General features: G+C 34.6%; 1 protein-coding gene across 1 annotated transcript; it reads left to right on the top strand.

The window, feature by feature from the left end:
* The first annotated feature begins 2,653 nt into the window (after positions 1–2,653).
* LOC149154634 (benzyl alcohol O-benzoyltransferase-like) lies at positions 2,654–6,931 on the top strand. Its single transcript, XM_089444178.1, has 3 exons — positions 2,654–3,033; positions 3,291–3,375; positions 5,710–6,931. The coding sequence occupies exons 1-3, from the start codon at positions 2,654–2,656 to the stop codon at positions 6,610–6,612; spliced, it is 1,368 nt and encodes a 455-aa protein (XP_089300304.1). The 3' UTR covers positions 6,613–6,931.
* The last annotated feature ends 18,682 nt before the right edge of the window (positions 6,932–25,613 follow it).

Below are 25,613 nucleotides of genomic sequence, written 5' to 3'. Positions count from 1 at the left end.
AGCGTGTAACCCACTTGCAAGATGAACCGGTAATGAAGTTTTATGGAGATTTAGTGCCTTCTCCTAACTCTTAGTGGATAAAACAAAGACATTTTATATCATCATATCGTATTACAAAGTTTTTGTTCTCCATTCCGTTCATGGATTCATTAGAATTTTATGTGTTTTACCAACTGAGTAGCCTCAAAATAAATATTTGCATTTCCTGGAAAGATAGCGGGTGAACAATCAGAACATCGTGGTCTGTGTTGCAATGAAAAGATTCATTCATGAGGGTGGAGGGAAGTTGTCAGGCTAACAGCATTTAGCAGCTTTTTATTAATGTGCCGAAGGTGGAAGGTGAGTTGTTACGGTGAACATTATATATCTAGTATTATTAATGTTGTATAGTTACAATTATAGTTGAAAAATATTTTAAATTTAATTTTAAATAGAACTTAAATTAAATTAAATTAAATTAAATTATATATATATATATATATATATATATAACCATTAAATATTAACTGTTTAAAATTTAATTATATATATATATATATATATAACCATTAAATATTAACTGTTTTAATATTTTTATTTTATTGATATTGTTTATTTAATTTTTAAAACTTTCAATTTATTGATATTGTTTATTTAATTTTTAAAATTTTCAGTGAGTTAAAAATGTATATATGTAAATAAATTCTAAATAAGATTGTAAAAATAAAAGAAGTCAACAAATCAAAGATTTAAAAATTTACATACATATAAGTAAATTCCAAATAAGATGACAGAAAATAAAAGAAGCCAACAAAGATTTCAAGATAAACATCAAACTATGTAGCACTCACGATATGAAGACCTCGATGAGACTCTTAAAAGTCACAAACCCATAGTTTGAGATTCCAAGATAAGCATAAACTCACCCATAGTGGGTCTTTGGACTTGTTAGAAAAATCCTATCTCCATCTCCACTTACATCATGTAATTCTGCATTGTGCACACTTGAATCTAAGTTTTGAACAATAAAGCTTGAAGCTTCAAGGTTGAGACTTGTCTGGCATGCCCACACCCATGAGCCATTGGAATGCTATATAAAACACTAACTTATGAGGATAGAGTAATCAAATTGAAGGGTTTTTTAGTTTTCCAATATAAATAATAGAACTTATTTTCTTGTTTGTATGGGTTAAATAACTTTTTGTTTTGTTTTTCATAGTTTTTATTTATTTTCTTTAGTGTTAGTGTTAGGTTTTATAAAGTAGATCTATTTATTTCTGGGCTTGACTAGAAAATGGATCTATTTCATGGTTGTGTATAGAATCTCAAATGTGTGGTTACCAAGGCTATAATGTGTTTGATACATTCATACTTTAATATGGATGCAATTGGGTTTGGGCCTTTCAAGTGTTAGGGTGTAGAAGGGAGACTCCATCCTCCTTCTTACTTATCCAAAAGTTATGATTTTTTTAAAAATATATGATCCAAACAACTATTTAGAAGTGGGTTCAAATATGTTTTTATTATTTATAAGGTCATCTTTCTCTCCAAGTCATCATGTTGTAAGTTGAGATTGATTGTTCCTCTTCAAAATACATTATAGTTAATGGTTTTGACCAAGATACTCACTTTTCAAGAATGGTTGGGCATGATTTATAAAATCTTTGGAATTGCATAAATAACAATTGTACATAATTGCACCAAATCATAGGTTAGTTTGACCATAAAATTGAACATAATTGAATATGTTTGATATTTCTGAAGTAATATAAAATATATACATCTATCATGTTCCTTGCTTAAGGCATCATTTATGATTGAATTAAAATTAAAAAATTTCCTAAATATTGTACAAAATTTATAGTAAATTTTTTTTCTTTTATATTCATAATAAAAAATTGACAAAAAAATTATATAATACATTATTTAAATGATAGATAAAAATTAATATCAAACCTCATGTAATATAAAACATGTACATCTATCATGTTACTTGGTTGAACCATCATTTATGGTCAAATTAAAATTAGAAAATTTTCTAAACATCACACAAAATTTAGTAATAAAATTTGCTTTTATATTCATAATAAAAAATTAACAAAAACTTATATAATACATTATCTGAACAATGAATAACAACTAATATTAAGCCTCATATAATATATATAAAAAACTAACAAAACCTCATATAATACATTATGTAAATCATAATAAAAACTAACATATACATCATGTAATATAAAACATGTACATCTATCATGTTACTTGGTTGAGCCATCATTTATGGTCTTAAAATTAAAAATTTCCCAAACATCACACAAAATTTAACCAAAATCTAATGATTGACATATAAGGTACTGATCCAAAATCTAAAAGTTATATATACAACAACATATGCTATAACTCCAAAAATATCAGAAACTTCCAAAGTTAACATATATATACAATCCAGAGCATTAATAAAGCTATAACTCCAAAAATATTGATAACAGCTATTAAAGCTACCCCTATGAATAACAATTTACAAACAATTAATTAATTTACTATTTAACTCTGTATTATAACTAAATGATTACAACCAATCCAACCATTTATAAATTAGTGCTCCTGAGATCACCATAACACGCTACTGCTCTCTGAGATCTCTGGCCATCTCTGCAACTGTTGTGTTTAGATGGCGGTTTTGGGAATGGGATTGGTTTGGGCGGTGGCCAGACAAGCGGGGCCGCCGCCTTCGCCGCCAGCTCCGCTTCCTCGTCTCCTCAAGGAATCTCCCCGCAATTTCACAATCACTAGACGGCCACCTCTCCTGGTTACGCCCAACCGGCCGACTCCCACCCAGCCTCTTTATCTTACCAACTTGGACGATTCATTTTCATCAAGAGTTTATGTCGATACACTCTTCTTTTATCCACCAGTACGCCCTGAAATCTCCATGAATAGTAATGGCAAGAATGATCAGGATCCAGTCGAAGTTATTGGAGAGGCTCTGGCCAAGATTCTGGTGGATTATAAAGGTAAAGGTAAGCTTATCTACGATTATAAAGATCTCCCGTTAATGCATTTATAATTGCACTAAATTCGTTTGTTTTTTAATTAAATAAAATTATATATATATATATATATATATATATTAAATTTGATATGTGAAATTTTGTGTGATTGAATAACACGCAAGAATATTATTGAAAAATTACTAGTATATTATTGTGGGTTGAACAATCTGCAAGAATAACCTTAAAGAAAAACGAGTACTAATAATTGCAAGTCCATAAGCTGTGATAATTTGTTTACTATCCATTTGCTGGCAGATTAAGAAATGCCCATAAAGGTAAAGGTAAGCTTATCATTGATTGCACCGGTGAAGGGGTTCTCTTTGTAGAGGTCGACGCAGATGTTTCCTTGGAAGACTTGGGAGATCTCTCTCCACCTATTATAAAGATTTTCAAATTTTTTTAATGGACAAATTGACAAAAATAAATAAATAGTGATCAATTTTTTTTAATGGACAATTTGTTTAGTATCATAGTGATCAATTTTTTTTAATGGACAAATTGACAAAAATAAATAAATATAAATTTGTGGTGATTTGATTTTTTTGTTATCTTTAGCTCTGTGAATATTAAAATACATATATTAAAATACATTTTTTCTTTGGTTTATGAATTAGAATATCAAAAATAATTTTCTTTTTTGTGGTGATTTGATTTTTTAGTTATCTTCACCTCTGTGAATATTAAAATACATTTTTTCTTTGGTTTATGCATTAGAATATCAAAAATAATTTTCTTCTTTGTGGTGATTTGATTTTTTAGTTATCTTTACCTTTGTGAATATTAAAATACATTTTTCCCTTGCTTTATGAATTAGAATATTAAAAATAATTTTCTCTTTATAGTGATTTGATTTTTTAGTTATCTTTACCTATGTGAATTTTCTTCAAACGTTAAAAAAAATGCTTGAAAAAACTACAGTTGTAAAAGTCCTCTACATTTTTTTGGCAAAACATTGTTTTTTAAAGATAGCAATTACCACGTTCCCGTCTACTATGAAACAATGGGATTTGATTAGCCAATTCCATTTTTAATGGAGAACAATAAAAATGGTTAATTTGTTGATTTCAATTTTAATTTAAATTTGATTACTATAAACGACCTTAATATTATTCAGGTTTATGAGAATCTATTTAATACTTAAAACATAAATTTTTGGTATATGGAAATTATTTGGAGCTATTTTTAATATTATGATCTTATTTCTTACATTTTTAGTTTTGAAATTGTGTTATTGATATTATTATTTTTTATTATTATTATTTAATATTAATAATTTAAATAGATTATGTTTCTCAATAATTTTAGAGAAAGTGTATATATTTTTTTCTCCGGAGGCATATTTTACAATCCAATATGATGTGTAAGGATATAGGTCCATCATCAAATATAAATCAAAATAAAAAATTTAAAAAGTTAAATAACTATACAAAACATTTAAATAATGTGGGCCCATATTTTTTTTTTAAATAACGGTATAAATAAACAATTAAAAATCCATCCACCTGTGAACTTTCTTTTTAGTGTCTAGAATTTGAAGAAAGGTTTGCACAATCTGCTTGATGTATTAACTATGGGACAGATTGCTTCTTCATCTGCTTGATGTATTAGGCCCTTTTTCTATAAAGCTTCAAAATAAATGCTCCCAACTTCTGGACAAACCCCTCTCTAAATAGATTATCCCAAGTTCCATGTTGTCTTTGAAGGCCTCACATTCTAAAGTGAAATGTTTTTCTGTTTCCTCTTTTCCTGAAGAACAAAAAATGCATTTTCTTTCCTCCCACACTTCCTTTAGCCTTTTTGAGTGCCCTATTTCACAACACAGTCGATGAGAATTAGTCCTTAACTGAGCAATAAAAATTTTGGCTCTCCAAGAGATATTGACTTCTATGTATGCTTTTGGTTGATGACTATGAGTGAGATTAAACACTTCAATATAGTACTTTTTCTTTCTTCCTAGCTCCTTATCCCAAGTACGCTTGTGAAACTTTTCCATAACAAAAGTTATTATCTCTTTGCTGGACACGCATTCAAGCAAATACCCCATTTACTAAACCATTTGTTATTTTGCTACATCCAAGGTTTTTTGCTCTTGCACAATCGCAAATACCCCATTTACTAAACCATTTGTTATTTTGCTACATCCAAGGTTTTTTGCTCTTGCACAATCTATCTTTAAAGACAACCTTAGGCCGTCTACCCTTTTCCATTTGCTCATTTTTTTTTAAATACCTGTTTTTTTGCTCTTGCACAATCTATCTTTAAAGACAACCTTAGGCCGTCTACCCTTTTCCATTCGCTCATTTTTTTTTAAATACCTTATGACTCGCATCATAGCAATTGCTTCAATAGGATCAATCCCTATTTCACTTAACAAAATAGCATAAGGAACTGCACTTTTAATCTTAAATTTGTTTGTAATCAAAAGCTTCTCAATTTAATAAATAAAAAAATCAATTTTGAAAATATCCTAATTTTTCTTTTAAAAAAATCAATTTTGAAAATATCCTAATTTTTCTTTTCCATTTCAAAATTTTCGATTTTTTTATAATATATACTCCCAATTATTTCCCAAATATTTCTCCAATAAGATTTAAGAGACTTAAATATTTTCGTTTCGATTCCTTAACTTTAGTAACTATGGTTTTGGTAACTTTTATGTTTGAATCTTTCACAGGTAACGCGTCTAAAATGTGGTGGCTTCATATTAGGTTTGCATTTCAGCCATTGCATCGCTGATGGCGTTGGAATCGCCCAGTTTGTGATGGGTCTGAGTGAAATAGCCAGAGGAGCAGCAACACCCACGGTTCCTCCCGTTTGGAAAAGAGAAATCCTTCGACCCAGAGCGCAGCCTACCGTGAAATCCCCTGCTATCGGCCGTTTATATTATGATTTTGTTGACAAATATCGAAAATCAGTGGTGCCAGTGCGTGCAGGAGACGGAATGAGCTCAAAATGGTTCTATTTTGGTCCAGAAGAAATTGGAGCTTTGAAACGGCAGGCAAAGGAGGTAAGGCACTGCACCACATTCGAAGTAATAGCGGGTTGCTTGTGGCAATCGAGAGTAAAGGCTCTCAATATCCCTGCCCACCAAGACTCGGCATTATTGTTTTCCGTGAACGCCCGTTCTCGATTTCGACCGCGTCTTCCCACGGGGTACTATGGAAATGTAGTAGCATGCGGCCACGCTATAGCAAGAGCCGGAGATCTGATTGACCAGCCATTGTCTTTCGCTGTGAAATTGATTAACGAAGGGAAGAAAATGGTGGACGAAGAATACGTGCGATCCACGGTTGATTTGGCGGAGGTGAATGGGCGTCCACTCAGCCCACCGCGCGGTTGTTACATCATTTCGGATATTTCCGATATTGTAGGGGCTTGCGCAAATGCCGACTTCGGGTGGGGAAAAGCAGTGTATGTGTGTCCTGCTTCTTCCCCGGTACCCAACCTTTCGTCTTTGATGAGGGCCTCAAAGAACGACTGTGAAGGAATCAGAGTTCCTGTTTGTTTGCCGTCGGAGGCTATGAAAATATTTGAAGAAAATATTTATACACTAATCAACGGCGGCCTTCGTACGTAGGACATAGCTTCGTTGGTGCAGAAACAGTGTCAAGCTACATTGTAACGTTGGTGCAGAAACAGTGTCAAGCTACATTGTAAGTTACTTTTTCTTGTCCGAAAATTTGTCATTTTTAGGATTAAGTAGAGATCAGATTGCTGTTAGTGGTAATGTACTTAGATCAGATTGCTGTTAGTGGTAATGTATAAATAACTATTTTATTAAGAAGTGCTGCAGCGTATTTAGGTTAGTGGTAATGTATAAGTAATTATTTTATTAAGAAGTTTAAATAAGTGTTTTTTTAAGAAATAATGTTTTAGGAAAAATTTATAAAAAATTATGATTTGTATGGATCATTTTAAATTTAACCATGGTTAATGGATAAATGGAATTTTATTGCTTTGTTTTTAATAATTTGAGATCTGAAATTGATAAATTAATTGTTTGTTTAAGCATAAAATTTTGCATAAATTTGAGTGGGTAGTAAAGAACTCTTAGTAAGTATATTTATTTATATCTTATTTTTACTCTTTTTTACGCAAAAACTTAAATTATAGTGGGAATCAAGTGAGTATGAGATAATTTTAAGGATTTTATTTTTGGATGGTTTTATGCCAAGCTTAAGAACAAAAAATTATTGTACACAAATGTATAAAAATCATGTATGAATATTGCAACCATAAAATATGTGATGTAGTTATCTAGATAACATTATATTGTGCAAAGACCTTCAAATTATGGTCCAATTAAATGTTTGGAAAATTATTTTTTAATAATATTGAAAAATAATTATTTATTTTTTCAAAATTAAGTATTATAAGTTATATTGGTCAATGCTAAATTAATACTGGTCAATACACAAATCCAACGCTAGAGTCATTTTGACAAGAGCTAATAACAAAAATCTTATTAAAATATATCTTAAATATTTTAATTTTCTATTTTGAATTTATATATTATAAATGCATTCACATAAGTGACATTTTAAAGGCATTCAAATAAGTGACTTGTTTTATAATATATAATTTTATTGCTTAAAAGATAAATTTAAATATTTTATTGTTTAGTATTTTTTTTGGTGGGGTGTTGTGAGGAGATTTCCAAAACAATATGGAAGAGATTTTGTAATGAAATGTTAAATAGATTTTATTTATTTATTAAAAAGATATAATGCCGAGTCAATTGATAAAACACAAAAAACAGAAATAATTATATAAATTCTAAGTCATTTCAAGTCTCTTACATGTTATACATATATACACATATATGCGAGAAATGTATAATTTATTTTATTTTTAATATGAAATTGATAGGTGACAATTAAAAAATATAAATAACTAAAAGATAAAGTGTTTATCATAAATAAAATATTTCAATATCAATTCTTTTTGTATATATAAAAGTAAAGAGAGAGATTTTTCTTTCATTCATAGGTGTTTGAGTGGAGAGGCTTATTCTACAACCGAGTATGATGTGTAACCCTATCCGTTCATCAAAGTTGAAATTTTGCTCATGTAGGTCAAAATAAAATTAAAATTAAAAATAAATAACTATATAAAAAATTTAAATAATGTCGACTCGTAAAAAAATTTGCAAGTGAAGAAATTGGATCTCTCCCGATTCCGTATTTAAGATGGATCTATGCTTGTTTCTAATTCATGGTAGGAGGAAAATGTGTAGTTCCTTCCATATTCAATACACAGTTGACAAAGAAAAATATTAATAACAAAAACAAATCAATATAACATTTTAATTTGAACAAGATCATAAATAATATTTTAGTGCATATAAATTAACCACAAACATCAAAACACTGCCTTTATCATACATCTCAAGTTCTTAAAATTTAAATACTCATAAGAATGAACTAAATTATATATATATATATATATTAAAAAATGATGCAACAAGATTCTTAACCATGAAGATTCATCTTAACTTTATCATGAGATTTTTAATCTATAAATATGCTTTGTTATAATATCATGAGCCAATATGATGACTTGTCGATAGTATAAACCATAGCTTATTTTTACATGACACTTGTTCATATGTCATTTTTTAATTACTAAATGTAATTAAAAAGGAAAAAAAGACATAATTACTTCAAAAATAAATCTTAATCTTTGATTTGTATATACTATTAAGAATATTTTAAAATATTCGATGACGATTAAATCCCTACCATCTACCTAATAATTATTGATAAGTTAATTAAAATTCTCGAAGCCCTATTTTAAAATAAACATGTCTATCAACATAATTAAAATAAATTTACACTAATTTTAATAATATCATTAAAATCTTTTAACATAATGGTTAGTTAAATCACAATTTTAATTGCTTAAATTATATTTTTAAAACATTAAACTATCCATTAAATACTAGTGACACTCAAAGTGAATAATATTTTTGTTTTTATCAGTATTATCATATATATAAAATTTAATATTATGAAAATTATAAAATTTATTATAATATTATTTTAAAAATAAAATATTCTAAATGAGTGACACAAAAAGTGAACGATATTTTTGTTTTTATCACTATATATATATATATATATATATATATATATATATATATTTATATATTTTGAAAATAATAAAATTTATACAATTTAGTTGTAATATTATAATAGTATTTTAAAAATAAAATATTTTAAATTATTAATAATAATAATAAATAATGTTGATATAATTTCCATTAGTTCAACCAGTACATGTTGAATTTATATTACTTAATTTTTTTGTTATGGTTTTTAGTTTTGTTATTTTAATAAATCTGGAGAACAAAATCTTATTCTTTGTATGGAATATAAATATATTTTTTCATTAAAAAGAAAAAAGAAAATTCTGATTTTAAAATTACCAAATTAATATGTAAGAACTTTTTGCTTGTTGGGTTGGAGTATGATTTAAAAATTCTTTTGCTTGGCTAAGAGCCCATTTTCTTATTGTTAACTATAAGGACTAGAGACATTTAACAGGAGTGAAAGCTTGCCCCCTTAAGGATCACTAACCACTAATTCTAGGTGATGTGATTTTCCTTGAATAACAATGATGAATCAACTTGCATGACTCGACTGTCCCCACTACTGGTTTATTTTTTTTTAAATCAAGATTCTATTCATTCTTCCAAAAAAAGGTACAACAATAGCAAAATGCAGGCAGTCTCACTCCAACTAGATTTGTTGACTACCACGATCTGCATATGACAAAGAAGCAAAAAAACATCTAAAGACACACTCCACAACTTAGGAGGCTAAAAGCACCAGTAAACACCTGTAACCATGCTAGTCATTAGAAGTGATGGAGGTTGGGTTGTCCAGAGTTGTTCTTGGAGGAGGAGGAGGACAAAAGGAGAATTGAACATGTTCTTCGAAGTGGGCCATCCAAGCCTCCAACTTCTCTACTTTCTCAAATAATATATTCTGGCCTCGCCAGACCACCAATGCACACTCTTGGACAAGGCACTGAAAGTAGTGCATTTTATTCAAAGTGGCAATGAGCTCTGCATGCTCCTCTCACCTCACCCGCTTCGAGGTTTCCAAGTGTTCAAGTATCAACTGAATCAAATCTCAACAGTACTCTAAACACCAATCTTGTCTTTGACCGCGTCCTAAATTACGCGCCTTCCCTTGTTACCCTGAACCGTTGCGACGAATCGTCCCACCCTATTGTTGGCTTCGTGGGGTGCAACTCCCACAACCAACCATCGAGCCACCATGACAACGACAACCACATGCCTCAGAATCCACCCGACCAGAACGACCGGCCCTGTTGCCACCGCGACCACCAGAGACCACTCGTCCCGAGTGACCTACAATAATACCACCCCGCCCAGAGCTACTAGTTGCCATTTCCATCTGCGAGAGGGACACACAGGCCCCCGAGTTGCCTGAATTGGACTTAAGTTATGAAGAGGAACGAGCAAAACAGGAAGTCAGATGTATTATGACCAACCCTACACTGCTGGGATGAGTTGAAGCTGACCAATAGGTGACTTCACGAACCTCAACTGTCATCAAGGAGAAACGCCCCACATCTATTGGTAGGACCACAACCAACCAATTGAGGATGAATGTAAAGAACCACAATTCCAACCCAACAATGAGGACCTAACTCTACAATTCACAGTTCCTCTCCCTAAATAGGATCCCCGCTAACAAAACCACCCAAAATCTAGCACACATGCTCCACAGACATCGCTTGACCTTGGGCGACCCCGAGAGGGGACCACTAAAGGCAGCGAACCAAATTTCGCTCCAGCGCGAGGGGGATGCTACTAGACCCCAATAAGACCAACAAAACAAAACTAGAGCTAGAACTTGGCCAAATCCTTCCCTGTGCGTGATGACCATAAACCGAATACCATACTGACAATTAACAAGAATGCACACCCATAAGTGGAGGAGGGGACGCTGACGACGAAGACACCACCTCTTCGAGACAGGTTGCCCTCAGAAACAATCTCTCTTGCTCAAAGCTCAAGACTACATTTACCATAACAAGACCAAACCCATAATGTCTGATAGCAAACCTCGCCACCCTCCATAAATCGTCGACGGATGCCACCTCCAATGAGTTTCAAGACTGATTGAGGTCTCACACAAGCTACATTACCATTTCCCGTACACAAGGTGCATTGAGAGAATAGAGAGGCCGACCCTCGTGCCTTTAGCCATGTAGTATTCATGAATGTCCAAGTGTTACCTCAATATCATCATTAACTTAATCAATCACCCCATAAAAAAATAACTTTTTATTTTGTAATATATATACACACATACACTCTTTAACATGAAATTATAATTTTTATAAAAATATATATTCTAAATCATTAAATATACTCGAACTATATTTATATTTATTATAACTATATTTTAATGTTTTATCAATTTATATCCCTGTTCACACCTAATCTTCAACGGTTGGGTGAACTGGAACGCGAACAGTCATCAAGAAGATGAACTGATCCGTTCCATTTCTGTATATAAATGATAGTTATCTAATGAATTATGTAGTCAGTTTTCTTCTGTCTATTTTGGAGTTACCCTGGCCTGACATGGTATCAGAGCACAGGTCCCAGTCCTCAGAATAGTCGTAACTCCTTTTCTCTGCGCATGAATACCTGAGCGCTACCTCTATCATGCGTTTCATTCTCTGCACTGAATACCTGAGCGTTTCTGCCTCTGCCTGGTCTGACATTGATTCTCTGCGCATTGATTGCCTCTGTCCACACCTGATACGCCGTTTTCTATGAAATCTCCTCAACGGAAGGATTTCAAGACGCTTTCTACCAAGTATATTCCTGGTTTTCGATTTTCAAATCTTTGTTTTCGCATTGCAGTTCTTAATTTATGTACATTGTTCTTCATTACAAGCTTGATTGGGAACCGTATCTCCATAAGAGTTATATGCTCGGTGAGTAGAAACATTCAACGCCTGATTCCCCAGTAAGGTGCTGTCAGTCGCTGCAGAACAATTGTAATTTTTGTGGCCTTGAAACCACTGAATGGAAACCATTCTATCGAGCCCGACATAGACAGGCGAGCAATTCCAAGTCCGGGTTCAAGGGCGACCTACGCTTGGCATTCAGAGGTACCCAGATGAGCTCTCTCATCTTGGCGAACCTCATTCTGGTCTATGGCGCGTCCTGTGTCTTTTTTCATCAAATTATTCGGCAATCTCTACTGTATCTAGCTTCCCCTGCTCCCATGGTTTCGAACCTGTGGCTGTATTGTCTGACATATATATTGTTTCTTTTCGTATGAGACGCAGTTTGTATTTTGTGCAGTTTGTATTTTGTGGAGTGATGGAATCTGCGAGTTGAGGCTGGCAGAATTTGAGAAGTCGTTTTTGTGTGATGAAGAAATAGTTATTGGGTAGAGTGCATGTAAATGAATTGATGTCGCTTTTGTTCAAGAACAGTTGAATGGCGCAGAGATGCAGTGTGTTGACAACAAAAGTCAAGTCAACTTAACACTGTACATGTGGCTGTATGAACCTTTGACTACCCATCTTCCTGTGTGAAATTTATGAAAAATGCGTACATTAAGTTGTTGGATCAGTAGCAAGGCTTGGATGTGCAATAGTCTTCCTCAAAATTTGATCATGTGGTGATTAGGTGTTGCGAGGATCTCTTTCAGATTTTGATCCTGTGGTGATTCGGTTCTGTGGAGAAGTCCTTTCGGACTTGTAGAAAAACAAGTGCGTTTACAGTAATAGATTCTGCTGCCTTGAATGGTATATGATGGTCCATGTTGTTGTGCGTTGAATTTATATACGTTGCAACTGAGATTGTATGTGCGTTGATTGCATGCTGGTGTATTTACAATACATTGAAATTTTTTATGAATTTATGAGGATCTTTGGAGGGCTTTGAAGAAACAGTAAAGTATTTGCTCTTTTTTGAGTACAATTTCACTGTACATCAGTAGAAGTTTTTTTTATCAGAAATTTCTTATCAGCAGAAGTTTTTTAGCAGAAGTATTTTTTTACAGAACGCATTCAATCATTTCTATGGTAGGAATAGTTCTCACTGGCAAGGAGAACTATTATGAATGGTCTCGGATGGTAAAACACACCCTCATCTACAATGAGTTGTGGAAAGGAGTGTGTGTCGGAGAAGAAGACAAAGACCCTGTGCAACCTACATCAGATAAAGAACTTGTCATTTGGGAAAACAAGAACAGCAAAGCCTATGCATTGATTGCAGCATCTGTAAATGAAGAAGTAAGTCGTCATATTTCATCCTATTCCACTGCCTTTGAAGCTTTACAAAAGCTGAAAGAACTCTATGATTCACATTCTGCACTTGAAGTTGTTCATCTCATGATTAAACTCTTCGCTCTTGAACTGGAAAATAATGATCCCCTTGCTCTTGCATCTGAAATAAAGTCTATAATGCATGATATTAAATCCACTAAGGTTGAGCTGGATATCTCTCTTATTGCCTTTCTCAAAGCACTCTATCCTACCTACTCCAATTATCTTGAGTCCTTACAAGCAAATGGAAATCTTAAAGACATAACCTTTGAGTCTCTTGTGAAAAGTTTGCTGAAAGAGAGAAAGCTTTTGGAAAGAAAATAGTCCCTGAATCTTCTGAAGAGACTGTTTGCCTTGCTCATAAAGAAAAGCATCCTGCTCAAGATTCTACAAGAGGAAGAGGTGGACGAAGAGGAAGAGGAAGATACTTCAGAGGCAGGGGGGGCAGACATTCTCAAGCAGAAAAGGCAGATCTGCATTGCATTGGCTGCAAATGAAATGGATCACATGATGCTTCTACATGCAAGCTACCATGGGACAAAATTGAGCAGAGAAGAAACCAGCAGAAAGGTAAAACTGATGACACAGACAAAGGTAAAGCACCTGAATCTGCTCACTATATTGAGGCACAATGTAACATTGGAGTAAATGAAGATTTGTTTAATGCTTCACTTGCTTCTTCGAAAAATGATTGGCTGCTTGATTCAGGAGCAACCTGTCATATGACTCATAGGAAAGATTTTTTTGAAGATTTCACTGACAATGTTGATGGAGCAGTATACTTTGCAGATCAGTCAAAAATCAAGCCATCAGGGCTTGGCACAATCAGGCTTAAACTGCCTTGTCTTCCAGACTTTCTTCTGGATCATGTTCTATATCTCCCACAGCTCAAGAGAAACTTGCTGTCCCTGGTCCACATCCGCCAACAAGGTCACTCCATTCATATGTTTGATGGAAAGCTTGAGGTAAGAAAGGCATCTGACCACTCACTTGTCATGAGGGGTATAGAAGAAGAAAGACTTCTTAAACTGCAAGGAACCTCTGCTCATACACAACATTTCTCATATATTTCTCATCATGAAGAAGGTACACTTCCGTCAAGTTTATTATGGCATGCTAGATTTGGACATTTAAACTATGATAGTCTCCGCTTGTTGAAGAAAAATGGTGTTGCTGGTTTGCCTACAATCCCTAGAAAACATAAGCAATGTGATGCTTGCATTCTAGGAAAGCATAGCAAACAGTCTTTTCATGATTCACATTCAAGAGCACATAGGAAGCTTGAACTCATTCATTCAGATTTATGTGGTCCAATGCCTGTTCCTTCTACAAATGGAAATAAATATATCATGACATTTATTGATGATTACACCAGAATGTGTTGGGTTTATTTATTGAAGAACAAATCTGATGCTTTTCAAACATTCAAGAATTTTCATAAGTGGATTGAAAATGATGCACAATCTCATATTGGGTCTATTCGCACTGATAATGGAAAAGAATATACATCAAATGAATTTGAACACTATCTTCGCCAACATGGGATTAAACATCAAACAACTGTGCCTTATAATCCTCAACAGAATGGTGTAGCAGAAAGAATGAATAGAACAATCTTGAAAATGGTACGATCCATGCTTTTCTTCAAAAATGTAAAGACAATGTTTTGGGCTGATGCTGTTCTATGTGCTGCATATATAAAGAATAGATGTCCATCTAGTGCTATAAGAAACAAGACTGCTTATGAATTGTGGTATGGACATGTTCCTTCGGTAAAACATCTCAGGATTTTTGGTTCCACCTGTTATGCTTTAATACCAAAGGTACATAGAAACAAACTTGGTGCTAAAAGTCGTAAGTGTATCTTCCTGGGGTATTCAAACACATCTAAAGCATACCGCCTCTATGATGAAGTAAATAAAAAGTTTGTTTTATCTAGAGATGTCATTTTTCTCGAATCATCCAAATCTGACAATGTTGTTGAGCAGCAACTTGATCGCTTGGATAGATTCGCAAAAACAAAATCATTTCAAGAATTTGATAATCAGATTCCACATCTTGAAGGGGGGATTCCTATACTAGAACAACATGTGGAATCTTCTTCTGAAGAACAATCTCCTCTGCATGAAACTCCAACAACGGATGATGCTTTAAGTGACGTAATTGATAGAATCGGAAGACTCAATCTTGATTCAGTCCCAACTCAATCAACAGAGTAGCCTGGACCATCTCAGAAAGGTCCCCCAAAGTGGCTGACAAAGACACTTGAAAGTGTTCATCCTGATGAAATTGGAAAAACAGGAACCAGAAATTCAAACCAACAAAATGGAGGTGATGTAGATGACTCTAATTCACCTATTGATATGGATGTTACTTATGATTGTGAATTGAACTTGTCTACAGATTTTGAACCAACTTCCTTCAAAGAAGCTGCTTCTCATGATGAATGGAAAGAAGCGATGAAAAAGGAGTATGATGCCCTCATAAAGAATGGCACTTGGAAGCTGGTTGACCCTCCATTTGGAACCAAACCAATTGGCTGCAAATGGTTCTACAAGAACAAGTACAAAGCTGATGGCTCACTTGACAAGCACAAAGCTAGGCTTGTGGCAAAAGGTTTTGCACAGAAGGAAGGGGTCGATTATGAGGAAAATTTTTCCCCCACAGCAAAATGGGCCACCATCCGGACACTCTTTGCACTAGCTGCTCAGAACGGTTGGAAAGTCCATCAAATGGATGTAAAAACTGCATTCTTGAATGGAGATCTAAAAGAGAATGTTTTTATGTCCCAGCCTGAAGGATTTGCTGTGAAAGGACATGAACACAAAGTATGAAAACTTGTGAAGTCCTTGTATGGCCTCAAACAAGCACCACGAGCCTGGTATGAAAAACTAACTGAGCATCTTCTGAAACTCAACTTCAATCATTTTGATCTTGATGATGCAACTTTATTTGTCAAGAAAGTTGGCAAAACAGTTGTATATCTTGTGGTATATGTAGATGATCTTTTAATGACAGGGAACAATGAAAGCTATATTGCATCCATAAAGAAAGAATTAGGAAAAAGTTTTGAAATGACTGATTTGGGCTATGTTCATTACTATCTTGGCATTGAAGTAACCCAACATCCAAAATCCATAATTCTTTCTCAAAAGAAATACATTGGAGATTTGTTAAACAGATTTGGCATGACAGAGTGCAATCCTCTTTCTACTCCAATGGCACAAAACTTGAAGCTCACATCTATTGAAGGAAAGGAATTTGAGGATGCAACAAAGTATAGACAGCTTGTAGGAAGTCTCATCTACCTCACTACTACCAGACCAGACATTTCATTTGTTGTTGGAATCCTCTCTAGGTTTATGCAAAAGCCTTGTGAGGGACATTGGTCTGCTGCAAAAAGAGTTCTAAGGTACTTGAAGGGAACTCAAGACCTTGGAATCAAGTATACACAGGTGGACGACTTCAGCTTGATTGGATACTCTGATTCAGACTTCGATGGAGACAAAGAAACTGGGGTATCTACTTCAGGATATGCTATGAGTCTTGGATCAGGAGCTGTCTCGTGGAGATCACGCAAACAATCAGTTCCAGCAGATTCCACAACAGAAGCAGAATACGTGGCAGCAACTGAAGCAACGAAAGAAATTGTGTGGCTCAGGAAAATTCTTGAAGATTTGCAGGTAAAACAAGTACAATCAACTCCACTCATGATTGATAACACCTCTGCAATAAACTTGGCCAAGAACCCAAAGTTCCATGATCGTACTAAGCACATCAATACTAAATATCATCTGATCCGACATCATGTTGAGGCCAAAACAATCCATCTCCGTCATTGTTCCACAAATGAGCAAATTGCAGACATCTTCACCAAAGCGATTGGAAGAGAAAAGCTTGAAAGATTCAGAATGATGCTTGGACTCACCAACATCCCTTCAGATTAAGGGGGGGAATGTTCACACCTAATCTTCAACGGTTGGGTGAACTGGAACGCGAACTGTCATCAAGAAGATGAACTGATCCGTTCAATTTCTGTATATAAATGATAGTTATCTAATGAATTATGTAGTCAGTTTTCTTCTGTCTATTTTGGAGTTACCCTGGCCTGACAATCCCTCAAACTTATCTTCACTTCCTAATATCATATGGCCATTCTTCTCAAATTGTCTTCACCTCGTAATATCACATCACTATCCTTTTCACCGTAATATGTGAAATGACATTGTTGGGTTAGAGGTTATTTTCCCTCGTATCTTAGTATATTATGCCATTTTTCGTCATTCTATGGAGAGGGAGGCATAACGTTATAAATAATATTTAAAAGAAAATGAATAAAGGGAAGAGAAGCTACTACCTTGTCGTGTAGTTGATAAAATATAATTTATCACGAGGCTGATAAGAGAATATATTTTATTAATTTACATCTTGATTGATTGATTTATTTTATTGGATATTTATTAAAGAATAATGAAAATAAAAAGAGACATATTAATTATTTGGTTATATATATAGAATTAAGATTAAATATTATTTAAAAATATATAATTTTATTAGTATTTGGTTTCATTTATATGATTAAAATTAGATGTTATTTGAAAGTATATGATTTTATTATTATAATTTTAGTAATGTCATTTTGAGGTATTGATTTTTTTAGATGTTATCTAAGTTGAAATTGTCTTTTTAGTTTTAGAGTAAGACTTAAAAGTACTAATGATTTGTCAATAGCTTATTTTCCTAAGATGTAAGGAATAAGTTAATGAACCTATCCCCTAAAACCATATATATCAAAGAATCCCTGCCAAAGCCGCATAAAGACTATGCAACTATACATCATTCCGAAATGCATAATTAAATACTCAAATACACAATATCAATATAACATCTAGCTCTTATAAGTCCAAGAATTGAGCCAACCACACCTTTAGGTCCACGAACCAGGTATCACTACGATCCTACAAGAGAATATTAAATGAATGTAAGGGAAAATCACTATAAGGAGTGATCACTTATCAAACCACTAGAACAACCTTCATTAGTGTTTCCCTAGAGCAGGGCTCACAAACTCATAATAAATCTCAAGAATCCAACCTAATGTATTCAAGAATAATTAAAATGGCTCATAACAATTCAATCTACATGTGGTGGAGGGGTTCTTAGTCTTGCAACACCTCTAAATCCCATGGGATTGTGGTGTGTAAGATTCTTAATACCACCATTTGTTAGTGATTGCAACAAAACCATAGTGGTGCCAACCCTCATGCAAGGATCTTACTACCACCTTTAATTGGTGATCACAACCATAGTAATGGTGGTGTCATGCTCTACAAATATCTTACCACCACCTTTAGCTAGCGATGACAACCACAACTATAGTGGTGTCTTGTAACTTAGGCCTAAAAGAAAATAATACAAGGAGCTAGACATACAAAGATTAAGTACCCCCTCATATTGCAGTTACACTCCCAACCCCTTAATCCACATAGATATAGTTAACATAGGCGAAATTATTCCAGACTCACCAATATCGGAGCACAAGTACCTCCACAATACAAATATCCTAGAGGAAATTCCCTATGTGGTAGCCCCCAATAAGAGGTAGGTAGTTGATTTAATTATTCCAAATCAAGTAACACCCTCCCAATATTTTGTCTCTTGGTTTCCCCCTATTAATGCAAGGGAAAATTTGGTCTTGAGAGTGACTTTACAAGTTTCCAAAACCAGGAAAAAGTTAAATAAAACTCTTTCTCCTTATACAAGGTTATTTTCACAAAAAAATTCCCGTTTCCCAGGTTTCGTGGGCACAAAGATATCATAGTCATCATCATTGAGGCAACAACATTTCCCTTGAGTTCATTTCCCCATTATCCACCAAAATCTTAACTGTAACAAGTTAGTTCATCCAATGTACCAATGCGTATATGAAACATCATCATCATACTCAATCTCACCATAATATGAAGTGTATTAATGACAAAACATCTTGTACATATATACATTGTTGACACCTAATCTTCATGATTGGGAATTTTATGTAACTAAATAAATTGGGAAGGTGAACAGTCATTGGGAGATGAACTGAACAATCACTCTCTATTGTATATAAAAATGGGTTACCTATGGAATAATAAATCAATCCGTTTTTCTGCCTTTGGAGAGTTACTGCCTGGCCTGACATGGTATCAGAGCCAGCTCCTTGTTTTAGCTATTATGCGCCTTGTAACTCCTCTATCCTGACCTCTCCCTCTGCCTCTGCTTTATTCCCTTCTGTTCTGAAATAATCTGCCTCTGCCACTGCACTTTGTCCATAACGCTTGTCTCTGACCTGCATAGGCCTGAAGCTGCGCACTTATTCTCATCAGAGAAACTGCAGGAGAAGAAATTTGCGTTGCCGCGGGAAAAGGGAGATGATATTGTTGTTGAGCATACCTTATTATTGAGGGAGGCACTGTGTGGGTTCCAATTTGTATTAACCCATATGGATGGTAGGCAACTGCTTATCAAATCAAGTGCGGCTGAAGTTGTCAAGCCGGGTCAGTTCAAGGTTATTAAAGATGAAAGAATGTCGGTTTACCATCGGCCTTCTATGAAAGGTAATTTGTATATTCATTTCTCTGTAGATTTTCCAGATTCCTTTACTCCTGAGCAGCGGAAGGCGCTGGAAGCAGTCTTGCCTCAGACAAAGCAGTGAGAACACCTCATCAAAATAAAATCAATGTTTTTTTGTGAGAAAAAAAAACTGTTTTAAAATATACATATTTATCTGGTCAGCCATGCTATGCTGTCTCCAATCTTGTTCTCTCTTCCCTTGTTCGTGGTGCTTTCAAACAAATGCTGTTGTTTTCAAATAAGTGTTGCCGCTGTGGCTCAATGGTGTAGCACTGTACTGGTTTAAGGTTGGCGGAATGGTGCTGCTGTTTTCAAATAAGTGCTGCTGTTGAGTTGCCCTTTTGAGTGCTGTTTTGAATGCTGCTGACATATATTTTGAATTTTTTCAAATAAATACGCTTGTTGCCTGTTTCAAATAAGTTCCAATGGTATTTTTGACATGCCTGAATGGTATACGATCAAAAGCTGTGGTGAATGGTTTCAATACATTTTGAATAGTTCGAATTTCAAATAAGTTTTATGCACTGGCCTCCATAACTTGGTTTAATGCTTTGCCGAAGTTGACCGCTGTAAATTACAGTTCAAAGAATGTGCATGACCATGATATTTATAGGTGAAGTTTTATGAGATTTATATAAGATTTATAAGGTGAAGTTTTATGAGGGTTATATGATGGACTTATATGAAACTTATATGAAGTTTATGTAAGGTGAATTTATACAATGATGGATTTATAGGGGTCACATTGTGGATTTGAAATCTTTTGAGTTGCCCTTTTTTGTACAACTTCATTGTTTATCAGCAGAAAGTTTTTTATCAGCAGAAGTTCTTTTTATCAGCAAAAGTTTTTTTTATCAACAGAAGTATTTTTTTTACAGAATGCATTCAATCATCTCTATGGTAGGAATAGTTCTCACTGCAAGGAGAACTATCCTGAATGGTCCCGGATGATAAAACACACCCTCATCTTCAATGAGTTGTGGAAAGGAGTGTGTGTCGGAGAAGGAGACAATGACCCAGTACAACCTACATCAGACAAAGAGCTCGTCATTTGGGATAACAAGAACAGCAAAGCATATGCAGTAATCGCAGCATCTATAAATGAAGAAGTAAGTCGCCATATTTCATCATATTCAACTGCCTTTGAAGCTTTACAAAGCTCAAAGAACTCTATGACTCACATTCTGCACTTGAAGTTGTTCAGCTCATGATTAAACTCTTCACTCTTGAACTGAAAAATAATGATCCTCTTGCTCTTGCATCTGAAGTAAAATCCATAATGCATGATATCAAATCCACTAAGGTTGAGCTGGATATCCCTCTTATTGCTTTTCTCAAGGCACTCTATCCTACTTACTCCAATTATCTTGAGTCTTTACAAGAAAATGGAAATCTTAAAGATATAACCTTTGACTCTCTTGTGAAAAAGTTTGCTGAAAGAGAGAAAGCCTTTGGAAAGAAGACAATCCTTGAATCTTCTGAAGAGACTGTTTGCCTTGCTCATAAAGAAAAGCATCCTACTCAAGATTCTACAAGAGGAAGAGGTGGACGAAGAGGAAGAGGAAGATACTTCAGAGGCAGGGGGGCAGACATTCTCAAGGAGAAAAAGCAGATCTACATTGCATTCGCTGCAAACGAAATGGATCACATGATGCTTCTACATGCAAGCTACCATGGGACAAAATTGAGCAGAAAAGAAACTAGCAGAAAGGTAAAACTGATGATACAGATAAAGGTAAAGCACATGAATCCGCTCACTATATTGAGGCACAATGTAACATTGGAGTAAATGAAGATTTGTTTAATGCTTCACTTGCTTCTTCGAAAAATGATTGGTTGCTTGATTCAGGAGCAACCTGTCATATGACTCATAGGAAAGATTTTTTTGAAGATTTCACTGACAATGTTGATGGAGCAGTATACTTTGCAGATTAGTCAAAAATCAAGCCATCAGGGCTTGGCACAATCAGGCTTAAACTGCCTGGTCTTCCAGACTTTCTTCTGGATCATGTTCTATATCTCCCACAGCTCAAGAGAAACTTGTTGTCCTTGGTCCACATCCGCCAGCAAGGTCACTCCATTCATATGTTTGATGGCAAGCTTGAGGTAAGAAAAGCATCTGACCACTCACTTGTCATGAGGGGAATAGAAGAAGAAAGGCTTCTCAAACTGCAAGGAACCTCTGCTCATGCACAAAATTTCTCATATATTTCTCATCATGAAGAAGGTACACTTCCATCAAGTTTATTATGGCATGCTAGATTTGGACATTTAAACTATGACAGTCTCTGCTTATTGAAGAAAAATGGTGTTGCTGGTTTGCCTACAATTCCTAGGAAACATAAGCAATGTGATGCTTGCATTCTAGGAAAGCATAGCAAACAGTCTTTTCATGATTCACATTCAAGAGCACATAGGAAGCTTGAACTCATTCATTCAGATTTATGTGGTCCAATGCCTATTCCTTCTTCAAATGGAAATAAATATATCATGACATTTATTGATGATTACACCAGAATGTGTTGGGTTTATTTATTGAAGAACAAATCTGATGCTTTTCAAACATTTAAGAATTTTCATAAATGGATTGAAAAGGATGCACAATCTCATATTGGGTCTATTCGCACTGATAATGGAAAAGAATATACTTCAAATGAATTTGAAAACTATCTTCGCCAACATGGGATCAAACATCAAACAACTGTGCCTTATAATCCCCAACAGAATGGCGTAGCTGAAAGAATGAATAGAACAATCTTGAATATGGTACGATCCATGCTTTTCTTCAAAAATGTAAAGATAATGTTTTGGGCTGATGCTGTTCTATGTGCTGCATATATAAAGAATAGATGTCCATCTAATGCTATAATAAACAAGACTCCTTATGAATTGTGGTATGGACATGTTCCTTCAGTAAAACATCTCAGGATCTTTGGTTCCACCTGTTATGCTTTGATACCAAAGGTACATAGAAACAAACTTGGTGCTAGAAGTCGTAAGTGTATCTTCCTGGGGTATTCAAACACCTCTAAAGCATATCGCCTCTATGATGAAGTAAATAAAAAGTTTGTTGTATCTAGAGATGTCATTTTTCTTGAATCATCCAAATCTGACAATGTTGTTGAGCGGCAACTTGATCGCTTGGATAGATTCGCAAAAACGAAATCATTTCAAGAATTTGATAATCAGATTCCACATCTTGAAGGGGGGATTCCTATACTAGATCAACATGTGGAATCTTCTTCTGAAGAACAATCTCCCCTGCATGAAACTCCAACAACGGATGATGCTTTAAGTGATGTAATTGATAGAATTGGGAGACTCAATATTGATTCAGTCCCAACTCAATCAACAGAGCAGCTTGGACCATCTCAGAAAGGTCCCCCAAAGTGGCTGACAAAGACACTTGAAAGTGTTCATCCTGATGAAATTGGAAAAAATGGAACCAGAAATTCAAACCGACAAAATGGAGGTGATGTAGATGACTCTAATTCACCTGTTGATATGGATGTTACTTATGATTGTGAATTGAACTTGTCTACAGATTTTGAACCAACTTCCTTCAAAGAAGCTGCTTCTCATGATGAATGGAAAGAAGCGATACAAAAGGAGTATGATGCTCTCATAAAGAATGGCACTTGGAAGCTGGTTGATCCTCCATTTGGAACCAAACCAATTGGCTACAAGTGGGTCTACAAGAACAAGTACAAAGCTGATGGCTCACTTGACAAGCACAAAGCTAGGCTTGTGGCAAAAGGTTTTGCACAGAAGGAAGGGGTCAATTATGAGGAAACTTTTGCCCCCATAGCAAAATGGGCCACCATCCAGACACTCTTTGCACTAGCAGCTCAGAACGGTTGGAAAGTCCATCAAATGGATGTAAAAACTGCCTTCTTGAATGGAGATCTAAAAGAGAATGTTTTTATGTCCCAGCCTGAAGGATTTGCTGCGAAAGGACATGAACATAAAGTATGCAAACTTGTGAAATCATTGTATGGCCTCAAACAAGCACCGCGAGCCTGGTATGAAAAACTAACTGAGCATCTTCTGAAACTCAACTTCAATCATTTTGATCTTGATGATGCAACTTTATTTGTCAAGAAAGTTGGCAAAACAGTTGTGTATCTTGTGGTATATGTAGATGATCTTTTAATGACAGGGAACAATGAAAGCTACCTTGCATCCATAAAGAAGGAATTGGGGAAAAGTTTTGAAATGACTGATTTGGGCTATGTTCATCACTATCTTGGCATTGAAGTAACCCAACATCCAAAATCCATATTTCTTTCTCAAAAGAAATACATTGGAGATTTGTTAAACAGATTTGGCATGATAGAGTGCAATCCTCTTTCTACTCCAATGGAACAAAACTTAAAGCTCACATCTATTGAAGGAAAGGAATTTGAGGATGCAACAAAGTATAGACAGCTTGTAGGAAGTCTCATCTACCTCACTACTACCAGACCAGACATTTCATTTACTGTTGGAATCCTCTCCAGGTTCATGCAAAACCCTTGTGAGGGACATTGGTCTACTGCAAAAAGAGTTCTAAGGTACTTGAAGGGAACTCAAGACCTTGGAATCAAGTATACACAGGTGGACGACTTCAGCTTGATTGGATACTCTGATTCAGACTTCGATGGAGACAAAGAAACTGGGGTATCTACCTCAGGATATGCTATGAGTCTTGGATCAGGAGCTGTCTCCTGGAGATCACGCAAACAATCAGTTCCAGCAGATTCCACAACAGAAGCAGAATACGTGGCAGCAGCTGAAGCAACGAAAGAAATTGTGTGGCTCAGGAAAATTCTTGAAGATTTGCAGGTAAAACAAGTACAATCAACTCCACTCATGATTGATAACACCTCTGCAATAAAACTGGCCAAGAACCCAAAGTTCCATGATCGAACAAAGCATATCAATACTAAATATCATCTGATTCGACATCATGTTGAGGCCAAAACAATCCATCTCCGTCATTGTTCCACAAATGAGCAAATTGTAGGCATCTTCACCAAAGCACTTGGAAAGGAAAAACTTGAACGATTCAGATTGATGCTTGGACTCACCAACATCCCTTCAGATTAAGGGGGGGAATGTTGACACCTAATCTTCATGATTGGGAATTTTATGTAACTAAATAAATTGGGAAGGTGAACAGTCATCGGGAGATGAACTGAACAATCACTCTCTATTGTATATAAAAATGGGTTACCTATGGAATAATAAATCAATCCGTTTTTCTACCTTTGGAGAGTTACTTCCTGGCCTGACATACATCATAATAATGCATTTGGCATATGCATATATCATAAATCATAAGATTAAGCATATCAATGGAAAGGTATCTAGTACATGCATACATCATTGATCCTATGATAACAAGGGAATGCCATTTTAAATTATCATCAAAGGTCATCACAACTGTCATAAAAAATACCAATGCTTCATAGCCATTATCAAGAATATTTAAAGATATCATTAATAAAATTATAACTCATCACAATTTAGGCAATCACAAAGGTGTCTAGGTCCATCCTACTTAATCATAAGTAGAAGCAAGCAAAAGGGGATGGTGATTCAAAAAAAATATCTCTTATTATTCAAACAAAGGCATAAATACATCATGACATATTATAT

This window comes from Pinus tabuliformis, chromosome 9 (genome assembly GCF_031772625.1).
Source record: "Pinus tabuliformis cultivar Carrire ecotype Pingquan chromosome 9, CPIR1, whole genome shotgun sequence".
Classification (NCBI taxonomy): domain Eukaryota; kingdom Viridiplantae; phylum Streptophyta; class Pinopsida; order Pinales; family Pinaceae; genus Pinus; species Pinus tabuliformis.
This window is presented reverse-complemented; position numbering and strand designations above follow the sequence as displayed.

Bases quoted from the DNA above. Each gene is read 5' to 3' on its own strand.
- LOC149154634 (XM_089444178.1), top strand. From the start codon at position 2,654: ATGGCGGTTTTGGGAATGGGATTGGTTTGGGCGGTGGCCAGACAAGCG. The intron at 3,034-3,290 runs GTTAATGCATTT...ATTTGCTGGCAG, and splicing joins TACGATTATAAAGATCTCCC to ATTAAGAAATGCCCATAAAG. The intron at 3,376-5,709 runs GTTTCCTTGGAA...AATCTTTCACAG, and splicing joins TTGTAGAGGTCGACGCAGAT to GTAACGCGTCTAAAATGTGG.